This window comes from Hoplias malabaricus, chromosome 1 (assembly GCF_029633855.1).
Source record: "Hoplias malabaricus isolate fHopMal1 chromosome 1, fHopMal1.hap1, whole genome shotgun sequence".
Classification (NCBI taxonomy): Eukaryota; Metazoa; Chordata; class Actinopteri; order Characiformes; family Erythrinidae; genus Hoplias; species Hoplias malabaricus.
Genome location: NC_089800.1, coordinates 47,362,302 through 47,385,126, shown reverse-complemented (window position 1 = coordinate 47,385,126; position 22,825 = coordinate 47,362,302). Strand labels below are relative to the sequence as shown.

Sequence of the window (22,825 nt, the reverse complement as noted above, 5' to 3'; positions counted from 1 at the left end):
TGAAACTTTAGCAGCTTAGTTCACTGATATGGAGTGAAAGCAAGATAATATCATAGATGTCACAAGGCACAAATGCACGATTACTCTACACTCAGGTGTGCACAGGTGTGATGTCAAACAATGTGACCTCAACGAAGGCTGTTGAACAAGAAGGAGTGGTGAACTCCTCATACAGTAACATTGACCAGGTGATTTCTAATGCAGTGGCTGACCATAACTGAGCTTTCTTACTGGCAATAAATAAACAAACAAAAAAAAGAGCTTAAAGAGCACTATTAGCTTTGACATTTATAGTTCTATTTGCTTCACTTGCAGATATTTGACTTTAACTTTCAATAAACTGATTTTAGTTGAATGATGAATTCATTCATTATCTGTAAGCGTTTATCCAGTTCAGGGTTGCGGTGGGTCCAGAGCCTACCTGGAATCACTGGGCGCAAGGCAGGAATTCACCGTGGAGGGGGCAACACACACACTCACACCTGCGGACACATTTGAGTCGCCAATCCACCTACCAACATGTGTTTTTGGACTGTGTGACAGGACTTGAACCCACAACCTCCCTGGAGCTGTGTGACTGAGACACTACCTGCTGCGCCACTGTGCTGCATTAGGTATCACACTTCAAGCTAATATTTTCCAAAAAAAATTGACGGTTGTTCAAACATTATTAATGACACTTGTCAGCAGACACTGGTCACTGAATTGACCTCTATAGTTATTTTTAATCACTTTGTTTTGACTGTTAACTACCATTATTTACATGCAATAGCATCACAGGAAGAAATATTTCCATATAAACAACACATGATGTAGACTGGAATTTCTAAATAATGAATATGAACACATTTCTATCTCTTTTTTTATCAAAATGATTTGATTATCTAACCAAAGAAAATTCATTATATGATAAATGTGCAAAATATTCTTCAGTAAGTGTGAAAGGCCTGAAGAGAGTTGCATGGGGGCGGGGGAACCAGTGAGGGTGACGTAGTAGACGGGAAAAATTCGTTCAGTCCGAATCTATGGCTTTAAAGTTTGTACTGTCCTGTCGTCTGTTTAAAATAGGAATATTTTTATTTAAATCTTCAGAGAATTTGTTTTACTGATTGCTATTGGCATGTAAAGAGTATTTCAAGAAATATAACAAAAACACTTTGTAGACAAATCACCCTCTCCAGCTTTAACTGATCACCGGATAAATGCCGTAAGTCTGATTCGAATCTGAACCCCACGAGTTCAGATGTTTTTGACAAATGGTTCTACCCTCAGCGCGCCGCACTTTTTATCTTCCCTGCAGACGTCTTCTGGGCGCGTCATCTTCTGTTCCTTTAAGACAAAAGGACAGTCATACATTACAGCGGTTTTCCAGGTGAACCAGTCGCGCGTGAGAATGTTCTCTCTCTCTCTCTCTCTCTCTCTCTCGCGCGCGCGCTCTCTCTCTCTGAGAGAGACGGTCTTGTGTTGTTATGTGTTGAGAGTGAGTGGCTGGACTGGTTTTGCAGTTCGAGGTTTACTTTTCAGCGATTTAAATGCTGAACAAATCTGTGAAAATGTCGAAACTGGATCGCAGCTAAATTTAGGACCTACGACTCGAGCTGAGGATATTTAATTTCTTTCTGTTATTCCCTACAAAAAAAGAAAATCGGTTTCCTATCTCAGGAAACTCTCAATTCGGTAAGATGCTGAAGTTATGCTAATATTTGTGGAATGTTTATGCTAATAGTTCTGCTGAGGATTTTTTTCAGTTTTTCTTGACTTGCTTGTTGTACTTTATCATAGTCATATTTAGTGACCTGCTCTCTCCTTGAAGCTTGGTATGAGATTTTTCAGGCGCCTCTACAATAAAAGCCTCTTTCCAGTAAAAAACAGATTCTCTCTGTTAAATTAAATTGGTCTTTAATGATTCTTTCCCATTAACATCAGTTTATTCAGGGGTCCTCTTTATTTCCTCTGTAATTTACCTTCACTTCTGTGGGCGCAGAGTAAAATAACGTTGCATAATAGTGTTCATAAAGCAGTGTCACAGAGCCCCATCATAACTGAGGGTTATTCTGTTCCACCTGATGGTTGCCTGTTTTGCCCCATACAGTCAGGTTACATGAGTGAAGCTTTGAAATTTCTTTAGGGAGAATTCAGAGGGCATGACAAATGCTTCAGCAAACAACACAAATCCTTGTGGTGAATTTACACCATTGATTAATGTATGTCCAGAGACACTTTTAACAATGCATGTCAAAAGTGATAGTTCTTTATTGAATGATTTATTAAAATGAGACAAAATAATTATGAATAATTATGTGAAGATTATATTTATTTATTTGAACCACAACAAATCAAGCACAATGATTGGAAACAAAGTTGTTGTATTACTACAGATGGCATCATGTTTGATTGTCATTATTTTGAGTTTGTATCTGTTTTTGATGCTTCTGCTTAATATTCTAAGGAGTGCTGACTTGAGAAAGCATAACATAGTGCAGAAGGATTTATGGGAATGTCCAATTCACATTTTATTTATCAGTATTTTGGCTGAGATCATAACTGTGATTATTTTCTATGAATTAATATGCAGGCCTATTGTTTTTACCATCTATCCACTTTTTGTGGCTTGAGGTTTGCATGCTAAGTGTATTGTCACAGACTTCCAGTTAGATTTTCATAGCACATGCATAGACATAGTTTGGTTATTCCTGACTCATTTACAAATGGGTTCATCTCTCTTAGTACTAATATTATAAAGTTCTGACTTTCAATACCCTGCCTTACTCATAACTAGAGATATTTCTCAGTAGTTTTTGGGCTCAGCATTAGAAAGGGAAGCTGTGAACTGAGGAAATCATACCCTTAGTCCTCAACTGGTGGCTATAGAGTATTGAGGAAATGTATCTATAGTTAGAAACTTGGTTAATCATAAACATCACCTTCTCTGGTCAGATGATTTTAGAGTTATTGATGGATTGCCCTATGTTCAAATGTTGTTCCCATTCCATTGTATAAATACATCTTTGTCATTAGCCTGAAGCTAATTTTATTGCATATCATTTGCTTTTGTTTGAAAAAAATATTTCATTATCAAACTAATAAGATTTACACCAAATTGTTCTAACAAAAATGTATTCTGTGGTTCTGACATGTATTAAATTACCTAACAGTTTTTTATACATAGAAAGATGGAAAATAAACAGCCCCACTTTAGAATGTGCCTAGTGTCCACATTGCCCATAAAAACTGGTGTAGTGTTTTGCACATTTATGATGTACTTTGCAATACAGAAAGAGAGAGAGAGAGAGAGAGAGAGAGAGAGAGAGAGAGAGAACGAGAAAGAAACCATGTTTGAGAGACAAATGAATGGCTGCTGCTTGGTTGCTACCTCCATATGTTATGGAAAGTGACAGGTTTTCTGTGTGGGTACACTGATTGAATTTTCGTTGCGTGTCTACTATCTTGTGCAGGATGAGTAATAAGGCACTTAAAGCCATTTTCTAAAATGTTCCTCCAAAACCATTTTTCAGTTTTGAGAATTTGTATAAAATATTGGCATGATTGATAGGAAAAATAAAAACAATTAAAAAAAAATTATTAAATTGATATTTAATCCTTAAAACCCACTGATGTTTGATGCTGAATGAGATTAACAATGTTCCTCCCGTTATGAATTTGTACACTTGAAGGCTTTATGGAATCAGAAAGGGCTATTTAGACAATTTATTTAAACTAAGTTGGTTCTACATAATTGTTAGTGACCTAAGTTCAGTTCATTGTCAGTTCAACTGAGAGTGAAGTGAGATATATGTCCAATATACTTATCTAATTTTTAATTATAAGTATGTAATGTGTGGTATTTGTTTGCAGCACATTACACTTTTTAACTTCATTGTGAGAAAATAAAAAAAGCAAACAGATTAAGATGCTTGCCTAGAAAAATAGAGAATTTATCAATGCTCAGTAAATACCAAGTGCCAAACCTCACAAAAATGAGTACACTCCGGTTTAAATACATGGAAACAGGTGAATTGCATCAGGGTTCCAGTAGCACACCAGTGTATGACAGTCTGACTGGTGGATTCCAGATTAGGAGCCCCAGGAGCATCCTGGGAAATGTAGTTTGCAGAGCTGACAGGGCTCATGAGCACAAGCATGTCACTGACAAAAGACATATTTTAATCTGAACATTTTAACACTGTAATGTAATAAACCTGAAGTAAATAAAATTCAGCACATTTTTAAATATACATGGATTATTAAATATGGCAATTACACTATGCATTAAAAACATATTGCTGAGCCACCATTCTTATTGTTGTCAATATTATTTATATTGATTTGATTATGTGAATCTTTCAGACTGGCCAATATGTTGATGCTATTATGAGCAAAGAAAAAAAAAATTAATTTCATATAATGGCTCCTGCCATTCAATTAAGAAGCATAAACTGCAATAAACATTCATTGTGTGGTCGCACTGGACATTTACTTCCTCATTTGGGATGATTCAATCTAATTTATCCTGCCGCTATTCAAAAGGTCTAGCAGCAAAATCTTTATATTCTCTCCTTCTCATCCCTACTGTGATAAATTATAACAGATCTAATGTTATTAAATGTAAATGTCCAGAATATTATAAATAAATGTGACAAAATATGCCTTCCACAGATTTATAAATGTACTGATTCATCTTCTCATCAATCTTAAGATTCATACCCTCTCAGAAAATAGGTATAGTACAGGTGCTTTTTTGGCACTAAATGTATGAACAAACAGTGTAAATGTGCTATTAAATGTACAGCAGTGGTTTTAAAGTCCAGTTGTGTTCCCTAAATGTACATTACATTCTCTTTACCAGAAGGAAAGGTGCATACTTCCTTCTGGTAGGTTTTTTCATAAGATTTTATTATGGAGCTGTGCAAAATAAAACAAAAAAATATAGTCCTGGAGATTAAATGCGGTGTATGAAAGCAGCTCAACGTAAAAATATACAGTTAATATAGAATATGGTATAATTATGTTTTTTAACTGAAGGTAAAGAAATGTATTCACTGCTTATGTTACTGTATTTTAGTGTTAATGTTAACTAGTTAATTTCTGACTACAGCATTTTCCATTTCAGGCCACTCAGCAGCTTTATTAATGGCTTATTAATTAGACAGACAGTACAGAGAGTTAAGTATTAATTAAAGGATCTGGCACTCTAGTCCTTGGTGACAGTGAAACCTCTGACTTTATATAATACATAATAACTTATGTAACCTATAATGATAACTGGCTGCACTCACCTGAAGGCGCTAAACAGCAAGCATTGTAAAAAAGAGACCCATTCTTAAGCCATATCTGTGATGTCAGAGAATGTCTTTTTTAATGGCTCCCTTTAAAGCTCCATTTCTTCATGTTGTTTGTTTCAATGACCAGAGCAAAGGGCCTATCTCTGACCTATTATTTATTTCTCTTTAATGATTTATCTTCATTATTAATGTTCCAGCAAATCGTCCTGGTGAATGAGTGCTTATCGTTAACTCAGACCACCAGATGCTCTTAAATGAACTCTAATCTTACCCTACACTTTTTTCTTACTTGCACGATCCATAATATCGACATTGGAAAACATCAAAATTGCTGGTACAGATTATAGTTCTATGCAGATGGTTGAATACCGCAATTTGTATTTTGTTTTTGTTGCCTAATGTTAGTGAACTATGTGCTATATTAAACAGAATATTTCACTTTGATATATTAGAGTTTGTATGATATCCTACATTTATACTTTTATTTAATTTAATTACTTTTTTATAATATACCATTACGTTTAAAACGACCTTCGATCTTTTGACACATTCTCTGGGTTATCCATCCCAACATGATTTCCTCTTTTAACCTCATTTGTCCTTTGTCTTTCCTAGGCTAAGGCTTTATTATGAGAGATAATCAAATGCATAGCTGACTTGGCCTAATGATCTGGTCGCAGATGTGGCTAAGAGATACAAGAAAGGAATGCTAAACAAGAAGCATTAAATGCAACACAGAGTGAAGTCTGCACTCTGTCTCTGCACTCTGAGATAGTTCTACAAACATGTCATTAGGCTGAGTAAGGAGGGCGCTTCAGTTAACAATAAAAGTGCCCCTAACAGAGTGTATGAATATAGTTGTGTGATTAAATGTTAAAACAGGTATAAGCTTTAGCCCTCTCAAACACATCTGAATGAGATTTTTGACAAAATCACAGTGAGGAACGTTTGCGTCAGCATTATCCAAGGAGTGTGTGTACAGTGCTTCAATTAAAAGGAATCCAGTGGGACTTACTTCGGCTTTATTATTGTCCATTTTAACAAACAACTCAAGCAGCAAATACTATTTGTAGTTTCTATAAATTGCCCTATTCATTTTAAGAAAAGCTCAAATATGAACTTCCTCGTAAATGTAATGTAATACCTTGGGTTCTAAACTAGTTGATTTAGAAAGTTATTTTCAAGCTAGCAGTGCAATGGATTAGTGTCGTATTCTGGGTGTGTTCCTGTCTTCCCTAATAATTCCTAGTAGGCTCCAGGCCCACCATGACCCTGATCAGGTTAAGCAGTTACAGAAGATGAATGAATAAATGAATGTTCAAACCAGGAATCACTATAACATATTAGGCAGAAAATGAAAAATGAGTCATATATAATTCCAACTGATAAGAAGAACACCCCCCTATCACACATTAAACCAACACTGGGAGCGTGAGGACAAGCATGAGCTTCCTCCAAGACATGTGATGTCAACTACCACCTATTTTTGCACTACCAGTAATGTAACTGAACAGCCCCACATGCTAGTGGAGCGCGCCAACTGCCCAAATCCATCACAACAGCCGACCGACTAATTGTGCTCTAATGTAACAGTACAAATATAGATATCAGATTTTGAGAACGACTGCTAAACTCTTTGTGAGCTTTTTATCTTACATTAGCTTGGTTCCTTTCCTTGGACTGAAAGTGTAAAATGTTGGTTATTACTTTGGTGTAAATACAGATAGATTATTATTATTTTTTAATAATAAATGGAGGTAACCAGTGACCCAAATTGGAGGTAGTAGACCTGCATGGTGTCTTATCTGTCCCTGCACCTGAAAGAATAATACTTCATCTGGTATATCTAAAGTTGCAACCAGTTATGTAAGCAGGCTTAAAGTCATAGCTAATCATCTTGAATATAGTCCTCTATCAAGGGGCTGGATAATGTTAGAATTATCACTGGCACATTGTATGCAACACACCCTTTTTCCCCCCCGACAGTTCATTAAGGAGTTTATGAACAAATGACATCTTAAATTAGATCTTAAATCACTTTCTCTCTTATTTGCGCATGACGTCAGTGGCCAGTGTGCATCTTTATTTGTGAAATATTTCCCTGTATTATGTTACTTGTTATTCAGCGTACTTTGAATCAGACAATACCATAAATATAGCCTGTGGTGTTCTGAGCCACCAAGATGTTTTATACAAAACAAGCATGGCAAGATTTGTTATCCATAAGAATAACTCTTAAACACATATTTCATTTTATTGTTACTTTATATTTTTCTTCTTGTTTTTGTCTGAAAAGTTGGATTGTTGTACATTCTTTGCATTTATTGTACAGGGTGGTATTACATTGAATAAAATACATTCATAGAAAGCAAGCCAAAAAATATGCTGAAGGTGAACAGGAGACTATCAAATACGTGTGACTGTTGGAGCAGTATGGCAAAAAAAAAATACTGTCACAATTCTTGGAAGTCATTTATTATTATGCTATCAAACTATAGCAATGCTGAAAACTGTAGCAAAAAAAATGTATGCATGTTTTGTCAAAAACTTTGAGGCCAACCACACTCAAACACTAAAACAGAAACAAGGGGCTCTAATTATAGTTTTAGCTTTAAGAATAAATGTTTATTATTAACTGCACTCAGCATTGTCTGATGTATTTCACTCCCAGATCCCTGGAGTGCCACCAGCAAATTTTTTATGTCAACAAATTTGTCATGTGCCATCAAAATTATATTAACTGTGGAGCTATCATTTCAGTATTGACCATGCAGAATGCCCATAGGTGTGTGTATGTACGTGTATGTGTGTGTGGGTGTAATGCCTTGTGTTGGACTAGTGTCCTGTACCGAGTTTTGCGCTCAGTGATTCTAGGTAGGCTCATCGAAACCCTGAACTGCGATTTTTTTTTTGCGATTTTATTTTTCAGGGTTCACTTTTAAATACAAAATGCAGCATTTTGGATTTTGTATCTGTTTTGCATAAACTCTCACACTAAATAGTTGAAATAAACTTAATTATACACAATTTAAAAGGACGAGTGGTTTCCAAAGCCACTGCTACATTTCACCATTTCTTAGTTGTTGTTAATTTTTGGATTGTCCAAGACTTCAGCCAAGTTGCTTTTGGAAAGGAGATATAATGGCTTTCCTCATCCTATTAATTTCTGCCATTGATTTGGCTGGTGTCTTGGCAGCAGGAAATGGTTGTGTTGGGACACTTAGTTTAACACTAGTGCTAAGAAAATTTTGCTAAAGAAACTTTTAGAAAAACACAAACTTGTATTCCTAAAGAAGACAATAGACTTGATGAGATTTTTAAAAATGCATCTATATGATGTTAGTTTTAATTATAGAGCAAATTAGCAAAAAACATTCAACTAATAGTATATTTCTTGCTGTGTCAAGCTTGCTGTTTGTCATGTTGTATTTTGTTCTTGTAGGTGCTATGTAAAACCTGCGGCTGTGAAAGGATGTACTGCTGTGTGTGTGGCTGGATCAAAGCTCTATCCTGAGATGTTTGGCCCTCTAACGTGGTGCCTGTCTCAGTAATGACGAGCACCCCTGCTGTCCTCCTCTTCACTCTATCTGTCCTGTACAGAGCTGAGGTACCTCAAAACCACCAGGATGCCAACTTAACATCACTCCGTCAAACTTTTATATTTCCACAATTCTGTCATCAGCATTCTTAAATCTAGAAAATCATTTATACATTGCGGCCATTCAGCCTTTTATTTTTAATAATTATAAATTGACTTTGGGGGAAAATGTAGAGCCTAGGAACTTTAATATCTATTTACCTTATGCCTTATATAGAAAATCTGATAACTTTTGTGAAGTTCTCTGAGAGCCACTGCCCATTCATTCATGTGTAGTGATGTATTGTTTGTGTCTTTCAGTGTGTTTGTGGGAAGACGGTGGAGGACATGGTGCAAGAATGGAACAAGTATCAGAACGAGTGTCTTCTGAAGATCAGTTCAGAACCCACCCCCTCAGGTACCCCCTAAAAAGTGCATCACATCCAGTTTCTGTATAGTGGTGGGTTTGGCTCCTTACATTCAGAGTTGGAATTTTCCAAACTATGGGTCTTGATCACTTTTATTTTAATTAAATTAAGAAGTGAAATGACTTGTGAGCTATTAATGTATTTCTCCTTTGTATGATTTGTCCAGGTTTGTTCTGCAGGCGCATGTTTGATATGTATGCTTGCTGGACGGATGGAGTGCCCAACACCACGGTTAAAGTGCCTTGTCCCTGGTATTTACCCTGGTATGATAAAGGTATTGGCTGTCTTTCATTAGTGTTATATGTTGCCTGTCACAATTACTTCATTAATATCACTTATCTGGATAGAAAACAAATCATAAGGGTGAATGCTATTAGTGAATGGTGTATTGTATTGTACTAATTATTATATTTATAAGTCAATATAGATAGATATTTTTGATAAAAACCTATTTGGCAAATTATATAAGTTTGTGTGTATGATTACATTTAATAAGGATTCTATAGTTAAGGGGTGGCATAATTACACTGCAGGGACTGTCACTGCCACACAGCTCCAGGGTCCAGGGAATATGGGTTCAATCCAGGAGCATTGCTAGACTGTGAGGAGACCCTGGGCTTAGCCCCAAGAAAACTTTGCTCTATGAAATATTTGCCAAATGTTTGTGAGATAAAACCCAGCAAAAAATCAGATCTTATTATGAGGGGTTTGCTTTAAAAGAACAAGTCTACTAAAACTGTATAAATTAATATATTGCACATTTTAGTACTTTCAGATTACTTTATGTAAGTGTTTAACTAATATGCTCAGTTTAGCATGATGTCAACAAAATCATGCAAGAACACAGGGCATTTTTACAGCATTCAGAAAAAACGGCAGTACCTTGCATTTTTGTTAAATACACTAAACCAGGGGTGTCAGACTCAGTGTGGTAGCAGGCCACATGACATTCTGTTCAATGTCAGGTACGGGCTAGACCACAAAAGCTTTAATGAATGGCATATCTGCAACTGCTCTTAAATGGTTGATTTATCCACAGGGTGCATGTGAATTCACAATATCAACATACAAAATGAATAACAATTGTGCAAACCATTATAATAAAAATAGTTCTATCATATTTACCCTCACAAACATATGCAACATTGAGTTTTTAAAACAGAACACTGCGTAATTAATTGTGCTTGTCAAAATGATTTGTAAGACAATTTCTGGTAACAAACACTACAAATAAATTTCTTTCCTCCCACAATCAGAAAACACATTGGTAGGTGGACTGGCTAGGCAAAAGTGTGAGTTTATGACAGTGTTTGAAACTTTGCAGATTCAAAGAGGATATTAAATTCTCTGCAAAGTCACTGGCTGCTTATTTAGATAAAAAAACAACAACTATAAAACCACACACTCATGTTAACCATGTAAATAAAATAGCTTTTCATTAAGTTATTTCAGAGAAGTATATGAACAACATGAAAATGTTTTTAATCACCAAAATCACAAAAATGATCAATTATCATCATTTAAAAGAACTTGACCAGCTCTAGAGTAATTTATCTTGAGCAGAATAAACCTTAGGTGTCAAAGAAAATGCATTCTATAGATAGAAAGATATATGTTATATGAGAATAATATTTTATTTCCCTCCTCTACAGTGAGAACAGGTTTTGTGCTGCGGGAGTGTGGCCCAGATGGCGAATGGCACACCAACAACACCAGCTTCACCTGGAGAGATCACTCACAATGCAATGCTAACGGTAGCACACAAAGGGAGCAGGTATACGCCTATCGTGACAGTCTTAGTGCAGTCTAAAAAGAAAGTTTAAAAGACTACACTATCAATTTTCAAAAGTATTATCACGGCAGATATTTTCCATGAACTGGGAATGAGAGTGTTGCCGTGGTCTAAGCATTGGCTTTGTAATCAAGAGATTGCCAGATCTATTCCTGATGATGCCTCAGCCATCTTAGGCTAGGTGTCTCAAATAGGACAGTTCTTCCCTCTTGTAAGTACAGTGCTGGCTAGTGCAGATGGTTGTTAGCTAATATGGTTGTTGCTAATATCTTAGCAAACATGCTTATCCCAGTTGGGTGTGTTTGGTGGAGCCCTAACAAGTGGAAGTGGAATTAAAGGGAAATATTCAAACACCTTTTAAGAGGTAAAGGACAAAAGCTTAGAATAAATACAGACTTAATATCCAGGGGTAAACTGTTCCACTGTCTTGGTGCAGCAACAGAAGTGAGAGCAGCAACTGATTAGATGACCTCAAAGGCCTGGAGGCAAGGTAGAGTTGAAGCAAATCATATAAAGGATGCAGCCACTTAAAACAAACAGCAGAATTGTTGAAAAACACCATTTTGAGTCTCTGTTGGTAAGATAAGAATTAAATTCTACTATTATCAGAGCAAAATATAATACAATATATTGGTGTTATAATTTTCTTGCATGACTTAGACATTCTCTCAAGCAAAACCCAGCTAAATATGAAATAAGATGCTTGATATATAAATCAGTGTCACTGTTCTAGTGGAAAAAGTTAATTATCTGCATATTAATCTTTCAGTCATGCTCTTTGGAGTTCATTGCTCTCAGTACGCTCACTACAAGAAACATTTAACTGTTTAAAATCCTTACAAAGGGACGCTCTGTGCTGTAAAGTGGAGTTATTACACATCAGGTTATTGTTACTTGACCCCAGGAGAGATGTAAGGGAAGCTGGGGATGTATTCTACAAATGCAAAGGAATCATTACCACATTGTGCTCATGTATCAGGATGTCTACAGCAGCAGAGAAGCAGGGCAGAGAGTTTGTACCAGGGAAATGTTATGACTGGAGAGATATGAAGCTGTATCATTATGAACACAGAGTGAGCTCATTACCTTCAATCACCGGTTCCTCTAACAGTGTTACGTCTCACTCCATCTTACACAACAGCCGCCTGAGAACAGTTGTCACGCTATTGTCTGCAGTTTAGTAGCTGTCACAGTCAGCCCTAAAGTTTAATGGAAATGTGTTTAATCTTGCACTTTTCTTATAAATCAAGAAAACAGCTTCTTAAATTTGCAAACAGTGATCCCTTTGTTGTGGATTTAGGGAGTTTGAACATGGTAATTTATGTATAACTACTACAGAACTCTACAAAGCATTATAAATATTCTGCAGACTGAAGTTCTTTATGTTTTTTTCACAGGAATATCAGATATTGATTTTTGCCTACTTTAAAGTGATGTACACTGTGGGGTACTCTTTGTCCTTGACCAGTCTTTTTCTGGCCCTCATCATACTTCTATTCTTTAGGTGAGTTTAAACTGTTCCAGGATAATCTATTGTTCTTTTATGGAAATAATCTAGAAATTATTTTCAACTGGCTTTTTAATTGTTCTCTTTATGACGCTCAGCTGTAATGATTATTATAATTTGACTATATGACAGGGAACATTGTGTGAAAACCTCTGCAAATAATCAACAACATGATGCAGTACAGTTTTATAATGATTTTAACATCTTTTATTTCAGACCTTTCCTCCTTTCATACTGCTTTCCTTCCACTCATACACAAACTTTAATCAGGTTCTTGTTCATTATGTAACACACAGTGTGCAGTATCTACTTGGCATTTCAGCTGCTTTCATTGCTAAGGTTCAGATGCCTTAGGAAATGAATGTTACCGTGAACAGGAGTAGGATGAATGTAGAAACACTTTGGCAAAATAATATTGAAGTCTTAAAATAAATTAAGGCAGAAGATGAAAAGTGTTCTACTTTTATACTGTGAAATCTTAGAGCAGTTGTTACATGCATTTGACATATTTGACAAGCAAAGCATATTTTGAGTTATTTCCCAAAATTTTAACTTCTGATTTCTATTGTTTGAGTTGGAGTTGTATCTTTCATTGTTTAGGGCCTGCTATGTATCTACAGCTAGGAAGCAAGAAAGTAACTCAGTTATTTTGTTCACTATAGTGAATATTTCCGGTCCTTAAATCTGATTGGCTGAGCTGCATTTAAAGAAGTTTAAAAATACACAATTAACCCACAAATTACCATCTTACCACACCTGAATTGGGAAATTGCTAGATGTTTATGAGCATGGCTGGGCTTGCTGTAACACAGACTGTAGGGTGGCTATATGCATAGCAGGTCAGTGCCACGAACAGTGAGAGATCAGAACAGAAATACAGTGCTAGAGATTGTTTGTATAAGTTAATGATGCTCAGCCAACTTCTTGAGCTTAAGGCTAAAAACAAATATATGCTTTTCTACTCTTACAACCTGCAATACACACAAAGAGACTTTATTTCATGGACTGGCTCTGCCTCTAATATAATTTTGCTCTCATGTTACCCAGCAACTGTATACAATTGGTGTGGCAGAGGAGGTTTTTATTATGAGCATTTATTTTAAATGAAAACATTTCACAGGGAAGGATGTTTAAGGAACACATGTTTCTTCACAATGTCCCAAAAAACACCATTCCGAATGAAAAAAATTGCATTAACATGGTCTCGATTTTCTTTTATTAAATCGGTATACCCAATCATTTCAATACCAGTGTGCATAACTGTAATAAGGATAACAGAGTGACTAAAAGTCCTAGTAATGTTATTGTTTTGTTTATGTTAATTAGTAGTTATTAAAGACTTGATTGCACTAATAAAAAAAATCAGGAAACATATCGTGTCAGTCAATATGCACTCACTCTTTTCGAAATGGTTCTGTGTGTGTTTTGTTGTAGGAAACTCCGCTGCACCCGCAACTACATTCACACCAACCTTTTTGCCTCCTTCATCCTTCGTGCTGCATCCATCCTCACACGCGATGCTGTCCTTACCAGAGACACTCCTGAGTTTAGAGACAACTCTGATGTGTCCAGTGTACTGAGTGATCAGGTCTGAGCTTACATATGTCCACTGACTTATCTGTTGATGTACATGACCAAACGCACATATCATCTCTCTCCAAACAAAACCTTGTAATTTCAAAATACTCCCTTTCAAAAATATAAATAACACAAAAAATTACAATGATTGGCAAAAGGTCAGCAACACTGTGACAATACAATGATTGTGCATATTATTAAAATGTTTATTAAAATATTGAGAAAATATAGAAAAAAATGTCTGAAAACTAATACTGGATGGACGTGATCTTCGGGTCCTCAGACAGCACTGCATTAAAAACACAGAATGCTCAGGGAAATGCAAGAATATATAAGAATAAATATTTTTGGTAATTTATCCACTCCGGGCTAAAGACATGAGGCACCATCAAGCTTTTTAATAGTACAGAATTCTAAAGCCAGCAGTCATGATGGTATGGAGATGCATTAGTACAGATGCCATAGCTGATTTGCATATTTTGAAAGCTTTATTAATGCTGTATGATATTTAATGTTTGTTTTACTAAACTGCATTTGGCATGTATTACAACAGCATGGCTCTATAGCAAAAGAGTCCAGGTGCTGAACTGGCCTATATGCATTCCAGACCTATTACCCACTGAAAACATTTTGAAAATTATGTAAAATTTGACAAAGCGGACCCTGAAATGCTGATCAGCTGAAATCCTGCATCAAAAAAGAATGGAAAGTCATTATATTTTTTAAGCAACTTGACTCATCAGTTCCCTAATCCTTAAAAAGTGTTGCAAAAGTGGTTCAACAGTGTGGTAAAAATTCCCCTGACCCAACTTTTTGGGAACATGTTCTTGGCATCAAATAAAAAAATATTTTTTTTTTGCAATGTCTCAATTTCCACATTTGTTTTGTTGCCTTTGTTAAATTTTTCATCAAACATAGGATATAAATTAGTTTCTCATAATTCCATTATAATTTTATTTACAATTTACAGAACATTCCAACTTTTTTATTCTTGCGTTATGAGATACAGTGACCCAACCTGAACCCATGTATCTCTGACTGCTTGACCAAAAAAGTAAGAGAATTAAAGTCCTGCAACTCTCTGACCCTAAAAAATTTGATCTCTGCACTCTGCCTCCAGGCTCTGTCTGGCTGCCGTGTAGCTCAAGTGCTAATGCAGTACTGTGTTGGGGCCAACTACTTCTGGCTGTTAGTAGAGGGCCTGTACCTCCACAACCTCCTGGTGCTGATGGTGTTCTCTGAGAACAGTTACTTCTTTGGGTACCTACTCATTGGCTGGGGTCAGTAAACAGCTCTACATCCTAATAATTTCCCATTACATTAAAAAATAATAAATTAAACTAATTTAATTATCTCACACATTTTCAGTTACTTTCAAAATAAGTGCATATTTGCAGTTGCAATTTCTGTAAACATAACTGTAAGTGTGTAATATAAACAGCCCCATAGAACTTTATTATGTTTAGGTTTTATAAGTTGCATAAATATTTCCAGGGTTTTATTAAATACAGAAGTAACTGATTAACAGTACTATGCATAAATAAGTTTTCTGGTCAAACACCTTAATTGCCCTTTGGGCATAGACATAATTGAAGTCTACCCACTCAGTAACACATTATGCATATATTTATATGCATTTCGCAAAGTGTTTGTTTTCACTTTACGCTGTTAATTAAAATGGACACAAACTCTTTATCACTTAAAATGTTGTGTCCACTTTAAGCAACATTGTAAATTGTAAATGTCTATTTGTGCTAATATAAACAGAATTAGCATTGTATTCAGTATTTTTTGCATCTACATAATAGATGTTTTGCATAATATTGGAAAATGTTTGTGTGAAATTTAAATCATAAATTGTTCTCTTTCTCATAATACAAATCTGACCCCAAAGGCCTCTAGCATTCACTGGAACTGGTCCTAATTGCTCAATCACTAATCCATTTCTTATTTCTAAGGTTTCTTTTGTAAAATATTTAATATTGAAGCAAATATGAGAAATATCTGTTTACAATTAGGAGTGTTTTTATTTCACAGGTACTCCTATCCTCTTTGTAGTTCCATGGATAGTAATGCGCTACTTATATGAGAACACAAGGTAAGGTTCATTAGCCATGTTACTGGATCATTGATCGTTGCTTCCATGTTTTAGAGAGTATAAAAAACCTTAGTGCCTAATTCTCACTCAAGGTGCTGGGAGATCAATGAAAACATGGCCTACTGGTGGATCATCCGAACTCCAATACTGCTGGCTATTTTAGTAAGTCCTGCCTCAAGGAAAGTAGATACAGAAATATTTTCTGAGCATTGTAACAGAAATTGATAATTTACAAAATATAAAGACAAAAGGAAGTAAACCTAATGTCTAAGCATGTCTGACCTATAGATATCAATAGATCTTAGAACGTCTTGCCAATAAAATACATCTAAAATATTAATATCTGGCTAAATATACACTTCATATAAAACACACAAAGACTTGTTGTTCTAGAATGCTTACTTGGGGTGTTGATTTTAGAGGAAAACTTCCAAACACATTGCTGTCTTTTACTGTTACAATTTCAGATGCCTGTGTTTTTATTACAATGCTATATTTCATGGCATTAATGGTACTTTTCATTTCTGTTATATGTTCTTATGTATGCATATCGTTGCAGGTAAATTTTTTCATATTCATAAGGATTATTAAGATTCTCATCTCCAAACTAAAAGCAAATCAGATGAGATACACAGATTATAAATTCAGGTAATTTTAATGCCATTCAATATCAAAACACAAACAGATAATGTGCATTCACATAGTGTTTGCCTTACATTTTATCTTTTCATTTAAATAGTTCTTGCTACCAGGAGGTAACAAATTATATTTACTTATTACTGTAATTGAGTGTTTTGTGTACTTGTAGTTTTTAAAATCTGTAATTTTACTTTTACTTAAGTATATTTTGCTGTAAGTGTTGTACTTTACAACATTTTAAATCACTTCCGTTAATGAATGAAAATGTAAATAAAAATATGGCCAGGGGGAAGGAAATGTACCCCTGGCCATATTTAAGGGAACACTTTGGCTTTAAGTGCAAGAAAAGCAGCATCTTTATAATGCAGTGTAAGCTGTTTGCCAAGAGAAAAATAGCAGCTTTAATGTAGAGCATGTAGAGATAGGTTGCATAATTGTACTGTTGCACTTGTAGTTAAAAACAAATGTTCCTCTTTTAGTAGAAGGCTCAGATTAGCCAAGAAATGCATCAGTGTTATTATTGAACTGTTACCCCTATTGGCCTTTGTGTTGTGAATCTGCACCAATGTATAAAATGTATAATGTATATCTGCACCAATGTATAAAATAAAACCCCCAAATAGAGAGTATGTTGTTGCTACTCCGGACTTAGCAATGCAGAAACTTTACTATATCTTTTGAAAGAACCCCCCACCCCAACCCTTAATTTCAGGACAGTGATGTAAAAATGAACGAAACCCTTTAGTTGTTTAAAGGGATCAAATCTTACTTAGTGTTTATTTAAATTTCATCTCATTTAACTTCAGGGTAAAAAATATTTTAAAACAGATGAATCATGCATATTTTGGACTGGACTTTTGTTTCAATTTGTGTCTCTCTTTAGGTTAGCTAAGTCCACCCTAACCCTCATTCCCCTGCTGGGTATTCATGAGGTGGTGTTTGCTGTGATGGCAGAGGAGCAAACAGAGGGTGTACTTCGCAATGTCAACCTATTTTTTGAACTCTTCTTCAACTCCTTTCAGGTAAAGTTTAAATATAAACAAGGCAAGAAACCCAGGTCTGTATGTGATGTAGCATTCCATCCATTATCTGTAACCGCTTATCCAATTTAGGGTCGCGGGGGGTCCAGAGCCTACCTGGAATCATCGGGCGCAAGGCGGGAATACACCCTGGAGGGGACGCCAGTCCTTCACAGGGCAACACAGACACACACATTCACTCACACCTACGGACACTTTCGAGTCGCCAATCCACCTGCAACGTGTGTTTTTGGACTGTGGGAGGAAACCGGAGCACCCGGAGGAAACCCACGCGGACACGGGGAGAACACACCAACTCCTCACAGACAGTCACCCGGAGCTGGAATCGAACCCACAACCTCCAGGCCCCTGGAGCTGTGTGACTGCGACACTACCTGCTGCGCCACCGTGCCGCCCTGATGTAGCATTCATTAAAGTATAATGTTAACATACTGTGAACTGCTGACAACCCTGAAGAAATTATTCTAATACTATGTTTTCTGTAGGGTTTTCTGGTGGCCATTTTGTACTGTTTTGTGAATAAAGAGGTAAGAAAATAATGCTAAAAAATGTTTATGTGCACCAATAATGTCCAGAACTTTACTGCAATGTGCTTCAGGAAATTAACTTTAGGCAAGTTTTGGGAGTGTTTGGTCCTAGACTTCCCCCAAATGCAGAGTTTAACTCATTTTTCAGCACTGTTCTGAAACTAAGGAGTGTTTGGGGGGGAGGGGTTTCAGAAATTAAATGATGCAGTTTCTGCAGTGCTGAGCCTGGAATAGCAACAACAGAGGCTCTACTCTCTATTTGTTGTCCTTCATATGTTTGTACATGACTACAAAATGAAACCATTAAGAAAGATTAATAGGACAAGCCTTTAAAAAAGGGATCAGTAAAGTTTTGCAAGAGCACAAATATGAAAATGATGTAAATTTAAATAAATAAACAAATAGAAATTAAAACACCTATATATACAATGTTGTCTTATTTCTGCTGTCTTTTTACACTGCAGGTCCAGTCAGAGATCAAGAAAAAGTGGCAGCGATGGAGGTTGGGCATAAACATCCTGGATGATCAGCGCAACACAGGCAGCCACACACCACAGGGGGGGACTGAGCTGCCCTGCCTCCACCATCCCTGCCAGCAGGAATGTCCTGAAGGGACTGAACACCTGTACCTAGACTCAACTCCTTCTGCTCAATTTTCCTTCCATCAGCATTACCATCCTGGTGCTAAGAAGGGTAAAGCCTACTGCTATATTTCTGCCAAGAAGCAGGTGTCGAATGGCTTGGACACACCAGCATCAGAAGGAGTGAACAGATACTCTGAGAGTTACTGCTAAGAGCTGTCTACCTTGTGGAACAAAAAGATACAAGAACTTGCAATTACAGTGGATTTACCCATACCTCCATTATGAGGTTTTGAATAGATTTTATCTGAGGGATGCAATGGAATGGAAAGGAAGAGCAACGTAGCAACCTTTAACCTTGAACATCTTCAGGTCTTCAAAGCTTTGGAAACAGGAACATCATAAAATATAAAACAGGAGTTTACCTGTCAACACTCTTGATGTACTCTTTATCTACATAATTTTTCATTTTCTACCTCTGTACATCATTTTGGACACCACCTGTGGACCAACACTCTCAAGCAAGTCTGGACATGAAAAGGCCAGTCCAATAAATGGTAACTAATTTAATCCCTGAGGAATTCTTATTGAAAAACAAAAACCTATTTAAGATCCAAAATTTGATATGTACAAAAAAAATATATTTTTTACACATCGTAATAATGGCTGAAAATTGATCACCATTCATTTATTTAGTCAAAACCATTTAAGATTATTCTTTTTGCAGGAAATATTTCTAAGGAGTTCAGTTGTTACATGAACTTAAAACGGAGAGTTATACAAATTAAGAAAAAACAAAAACACACACAACTATATAAGACCGTGTAGACCTGCAAAACAGTTGTTTTCATCTGTCAACGAACAACTATGTAAGTCTGAAATGTTAATGAGAACATAAAATGTTACACTAAAACATAGAAAGATCCCTTGAGATGAAATGTACTGTTTTATGCAACTCATTTCTAAGACTCGGAGGTATATGATTATATATATACCTCTAAGATTTGGAGGTATATGAAGATACCTGTTAAGATATCCTAGAAAACCTAAAGCAAGTCTAGAAAGAAAGTATTTCCTTGTGCACAATACTGCACTAATAAAAAAAATTCCTAAATATCACAGTGCACACTTTGGCTGAAATACATACATAAACAACCTGATATTTATTGAGACATAAAAGATGAAGTGATATGTGATCTAAATGTATAGATATGTAGCATACAGACATGAACATATTTATTAGTACCCTTCAATGAAAAAAAATTTAACCCAGTTTTCTCAGAAACAACTGATTAAAGTAATTAGCATCCATCATTGTTTAGTTCATATTTAATAAAAATCAGGGTGGCACAGTGACACAACAAGCAGCATCACAGTCACACAGCTCCAGGGTCCTGAAGTAGTGGGTTCGCGTATTAACGTGATCTCCCCATGTCTGCGTAGGTTTCCAGTGAGCACACTGGTTTCCTCCCACATTTCAAAAAACACAGGTGGATTGGCTGTGTAAAAATGTGTTATGTGTGAGTGTGTGGTGCCCTGTGTTGGACTGACGTCTCATCCAGGGTGTGTGCCTGGCAATGATGAATAAAAGATTTTGCCATTGATGTTTGATTCCACAGAATATTTTAAATAACAAATATAAATGAAGGGCGGTAGTGTCGCTGTCACAAAGCTCCAGGGACCTGGGTTCGAGTCTAGCTCTGGTTGACTGTCTGTGAGGAGTTTGGTGTGTTCTCCCTGTGTCCGCATGGGTTTCCTTCGGGTGCTCTGGTTTCCACCCATGCTCCAAAAACACACATTGGTAGGTGGGTTGGTGACTCAAATGCGTCCATAGGTGCGAGTGTGTGTCGCCCTGTGAAGGACTGGTTCCCCCTTCAGAGTGTGTTCCCACCTTGCGCCCAGTGATTCCGGTGACAGACAATAAATGATAGAAATATAAATGAAAGTTTATGCTGTCACTGAAAATAACTGATTTATGTGGCTCTGAATGACACTTCTGAACTAGTCAACAGGTAGGTTGGTCCACTCTCCCTGAGCAAACTGCTCTACTTCTCTCAGGTTTGACAGGTGCATGTTTCAGATTTTCCATAGATGTTTGACAGGATCTAGATCAGGGACCGTAGAAGGCCTCCTACATGTTTCACAATAGGTGTGGTGTTATTTTCTTTGAAAGCTTTATTTTTTCATCTGTGAACCCAGAGCTGATGTAACTTGCTAAAAAGCTTCAGTATTGCTCATTTGTCCAGAGAACATTCTTTCACAGTCAAGTTCAGTGTGGTGCACATGATTTATCACTTTTCACGATTGTTTTCCTTTATTGTATGACTTACCAAAAGCATGTAGTTACACATGAGAAATTTGCTTTTAATTTCATGATTTTTAAGGAGGAGGTCTGTACAATTAAGTATATGATATCAGCTCATGACATTTTTGCTGACAGTCTTAGCAGCAGCTTGAGTTGATCCTGAAAGCTGCCTTTTATGTAGTTAAACAGGACTTGTGTAAAAGAAAGCTTTCACCTAAAGTCTTGCAGCACTGTATTTTTACATTTACAAGCATCCAAGTCTGTACTCACAACAGGAGCCCTAATCCAGTCATTAAAACACAGCATTCCACAGAGTGGCCTAATACCCCTACAGTGCCGTAACAGAGATACAAGCCGTGCACAGTATTTATACCACAGTATTAGCAGAGCTGGTTAGGTAATATTAAACCCCAAGCACTTTATTTTCCTTTGGGGATGGGAAGCTGGCCAAGTCTGGAACCACATATTTAGAATCTGAAACTTTTGGTTTTATTAAAAATACTGTTGAATAACGTGCTGTATGAAGGACTAGCATCAAAGTGTTTATTAGTATTAGATTGTTGAACCTTCTTGCAAAAAAATTAAAAAATAAGAAATTTTTTTTTTGGCAAGAAGAGTGGCTCAAGGGCTCAATTATTTGCAGTAACTTTGAGTTACTCCCCCTTTTAGGTACAGTGCTGTAAATAATGAATTACACTGGGGGGAATCCCCAGAAGCAAAGTTAAAATTTTACTAATTCTTGGAATATTTTTACATTTATGTAAATTGAAACTTTTGGACAGTTTTGCTTCTATTTTGAAGATACAAGGTCTTTGTCTGAAAGGGATTAAATGGAAATTAAGGGTCTTTTTATCTCATCTCTGCCAGACATCTTTGATGTAAACCATGGAGTAGCACCTTATTGTGAAGCCGTTACTAAACATGAAGTAAGTGTAAATGTGAATGAGTGAATGCATTACAAACCAGTTCCACGAAGTGCTCTGCATGTAGACGGAACCATTAGTGACTCATTTTATATATGTTACGTATATGTCATATTTTCTGATAGTGCCTTAAGATTCATGATAGAAAAATGGCCCACTGCAATGTAGAGAGCTGTTTCTGCTAATGAACAGCAGCTTGTTTTGTTTTTTTTACAACCCATGTAGTGATGATGCAGAATATTGCAAACATGGAGGAAAATCAACTGTGCGATATGCCTTCAGTGTTATGTCCTGTTCCAATTAAAACAAATCCATATCAGTGTGGGCTGTCATGTTTTATAGTCATTTTCCTAAATCTATTTTGCTACAGAAGTCATTTCCTCTCAAAAAGCTCACTGTGATGTTACCCTCAAGGGTAAATAAATAGAGAATGGATTACAACTTCAACGTACACATTAAGATCACTATAAAGATCGCATTTTAAATTTCAAATGAAATAAATGTAAAATTATTCCAAGCAATTCTGTAAGATGTATTGATCCATTCAT

General features: G+C 36.2%; 1 protein-coding gene across 4 annotated transcripts in view; it reads left to right on the top strand.

Annotated features, from left to right (window-relative positions):
• The window catches only part of gipr (gastric inhibitory polypeptide receptor), a 42,795-nt gene extending 20,270 nt beyond the window's left edge, over nt 1–22,525 (top strand). For 2 of the 4 annotated variants that reach the window (XM_066665028.1, XM_066665001.1), the window contains 13 exons: nt 8,725–8,889; nt 9,181–9,277; nt 9,454–9,561; nt 10,940–11,061; nt 12,477–12,583; nt 14,021–14,174; nt 15,285–15,444; nt 16,202–16,262; nt 16,355–16,424; nt 16,822–16,910; nt 17,785–17,923; nt 18,427–18,468; nt 18,933–22,525. In XM_066665028.1, coding sequence (XP_066521125.1) covers nt 8,833–8,889; nt 9,181–9,277; nt 9,454–9,561; nt 10,940–11,061; nt 12,477–12,583; nt 14,021–14,174; nt 15,285–15,444; nt 16,202–16,262; nt 16,355–16,424; nt 16,822–16,910; nt 17,785–17,923; nt 18,427–18,468; nt 18,933–19,262 — 1,536 coding nt within the window. In that variant the 5' untranslated portion in view covers nt 8,725–8,832 and the 3' untranslated portion in view covers nt 19,263–22,525. Of the gene's footprint in view, nt 1–1,147; nt 1,208–1,300; nt 1,373–1,499; nt 1,678–8,724; nt 8,890–9,180; nt 9,278–9,453; nt 9,562–10,939; nt 11,062–12,476; nt 12,584–14,020; nt 14,175–15,284; nt 15,445–16,201; nt 16,263–16,354; nt 16,425–16,821; nt 16,911–17,784; nt 17,924–18,426; nt 18,469–18,932 lie in introns of those variants that run through there. The other 2 variants (XM_066665019.1, XM_066665010.1) reach the window with 2 other exon arrangements.
• Nucleotides 22,526–22,825: the final 300 nt, after the last annotated feature.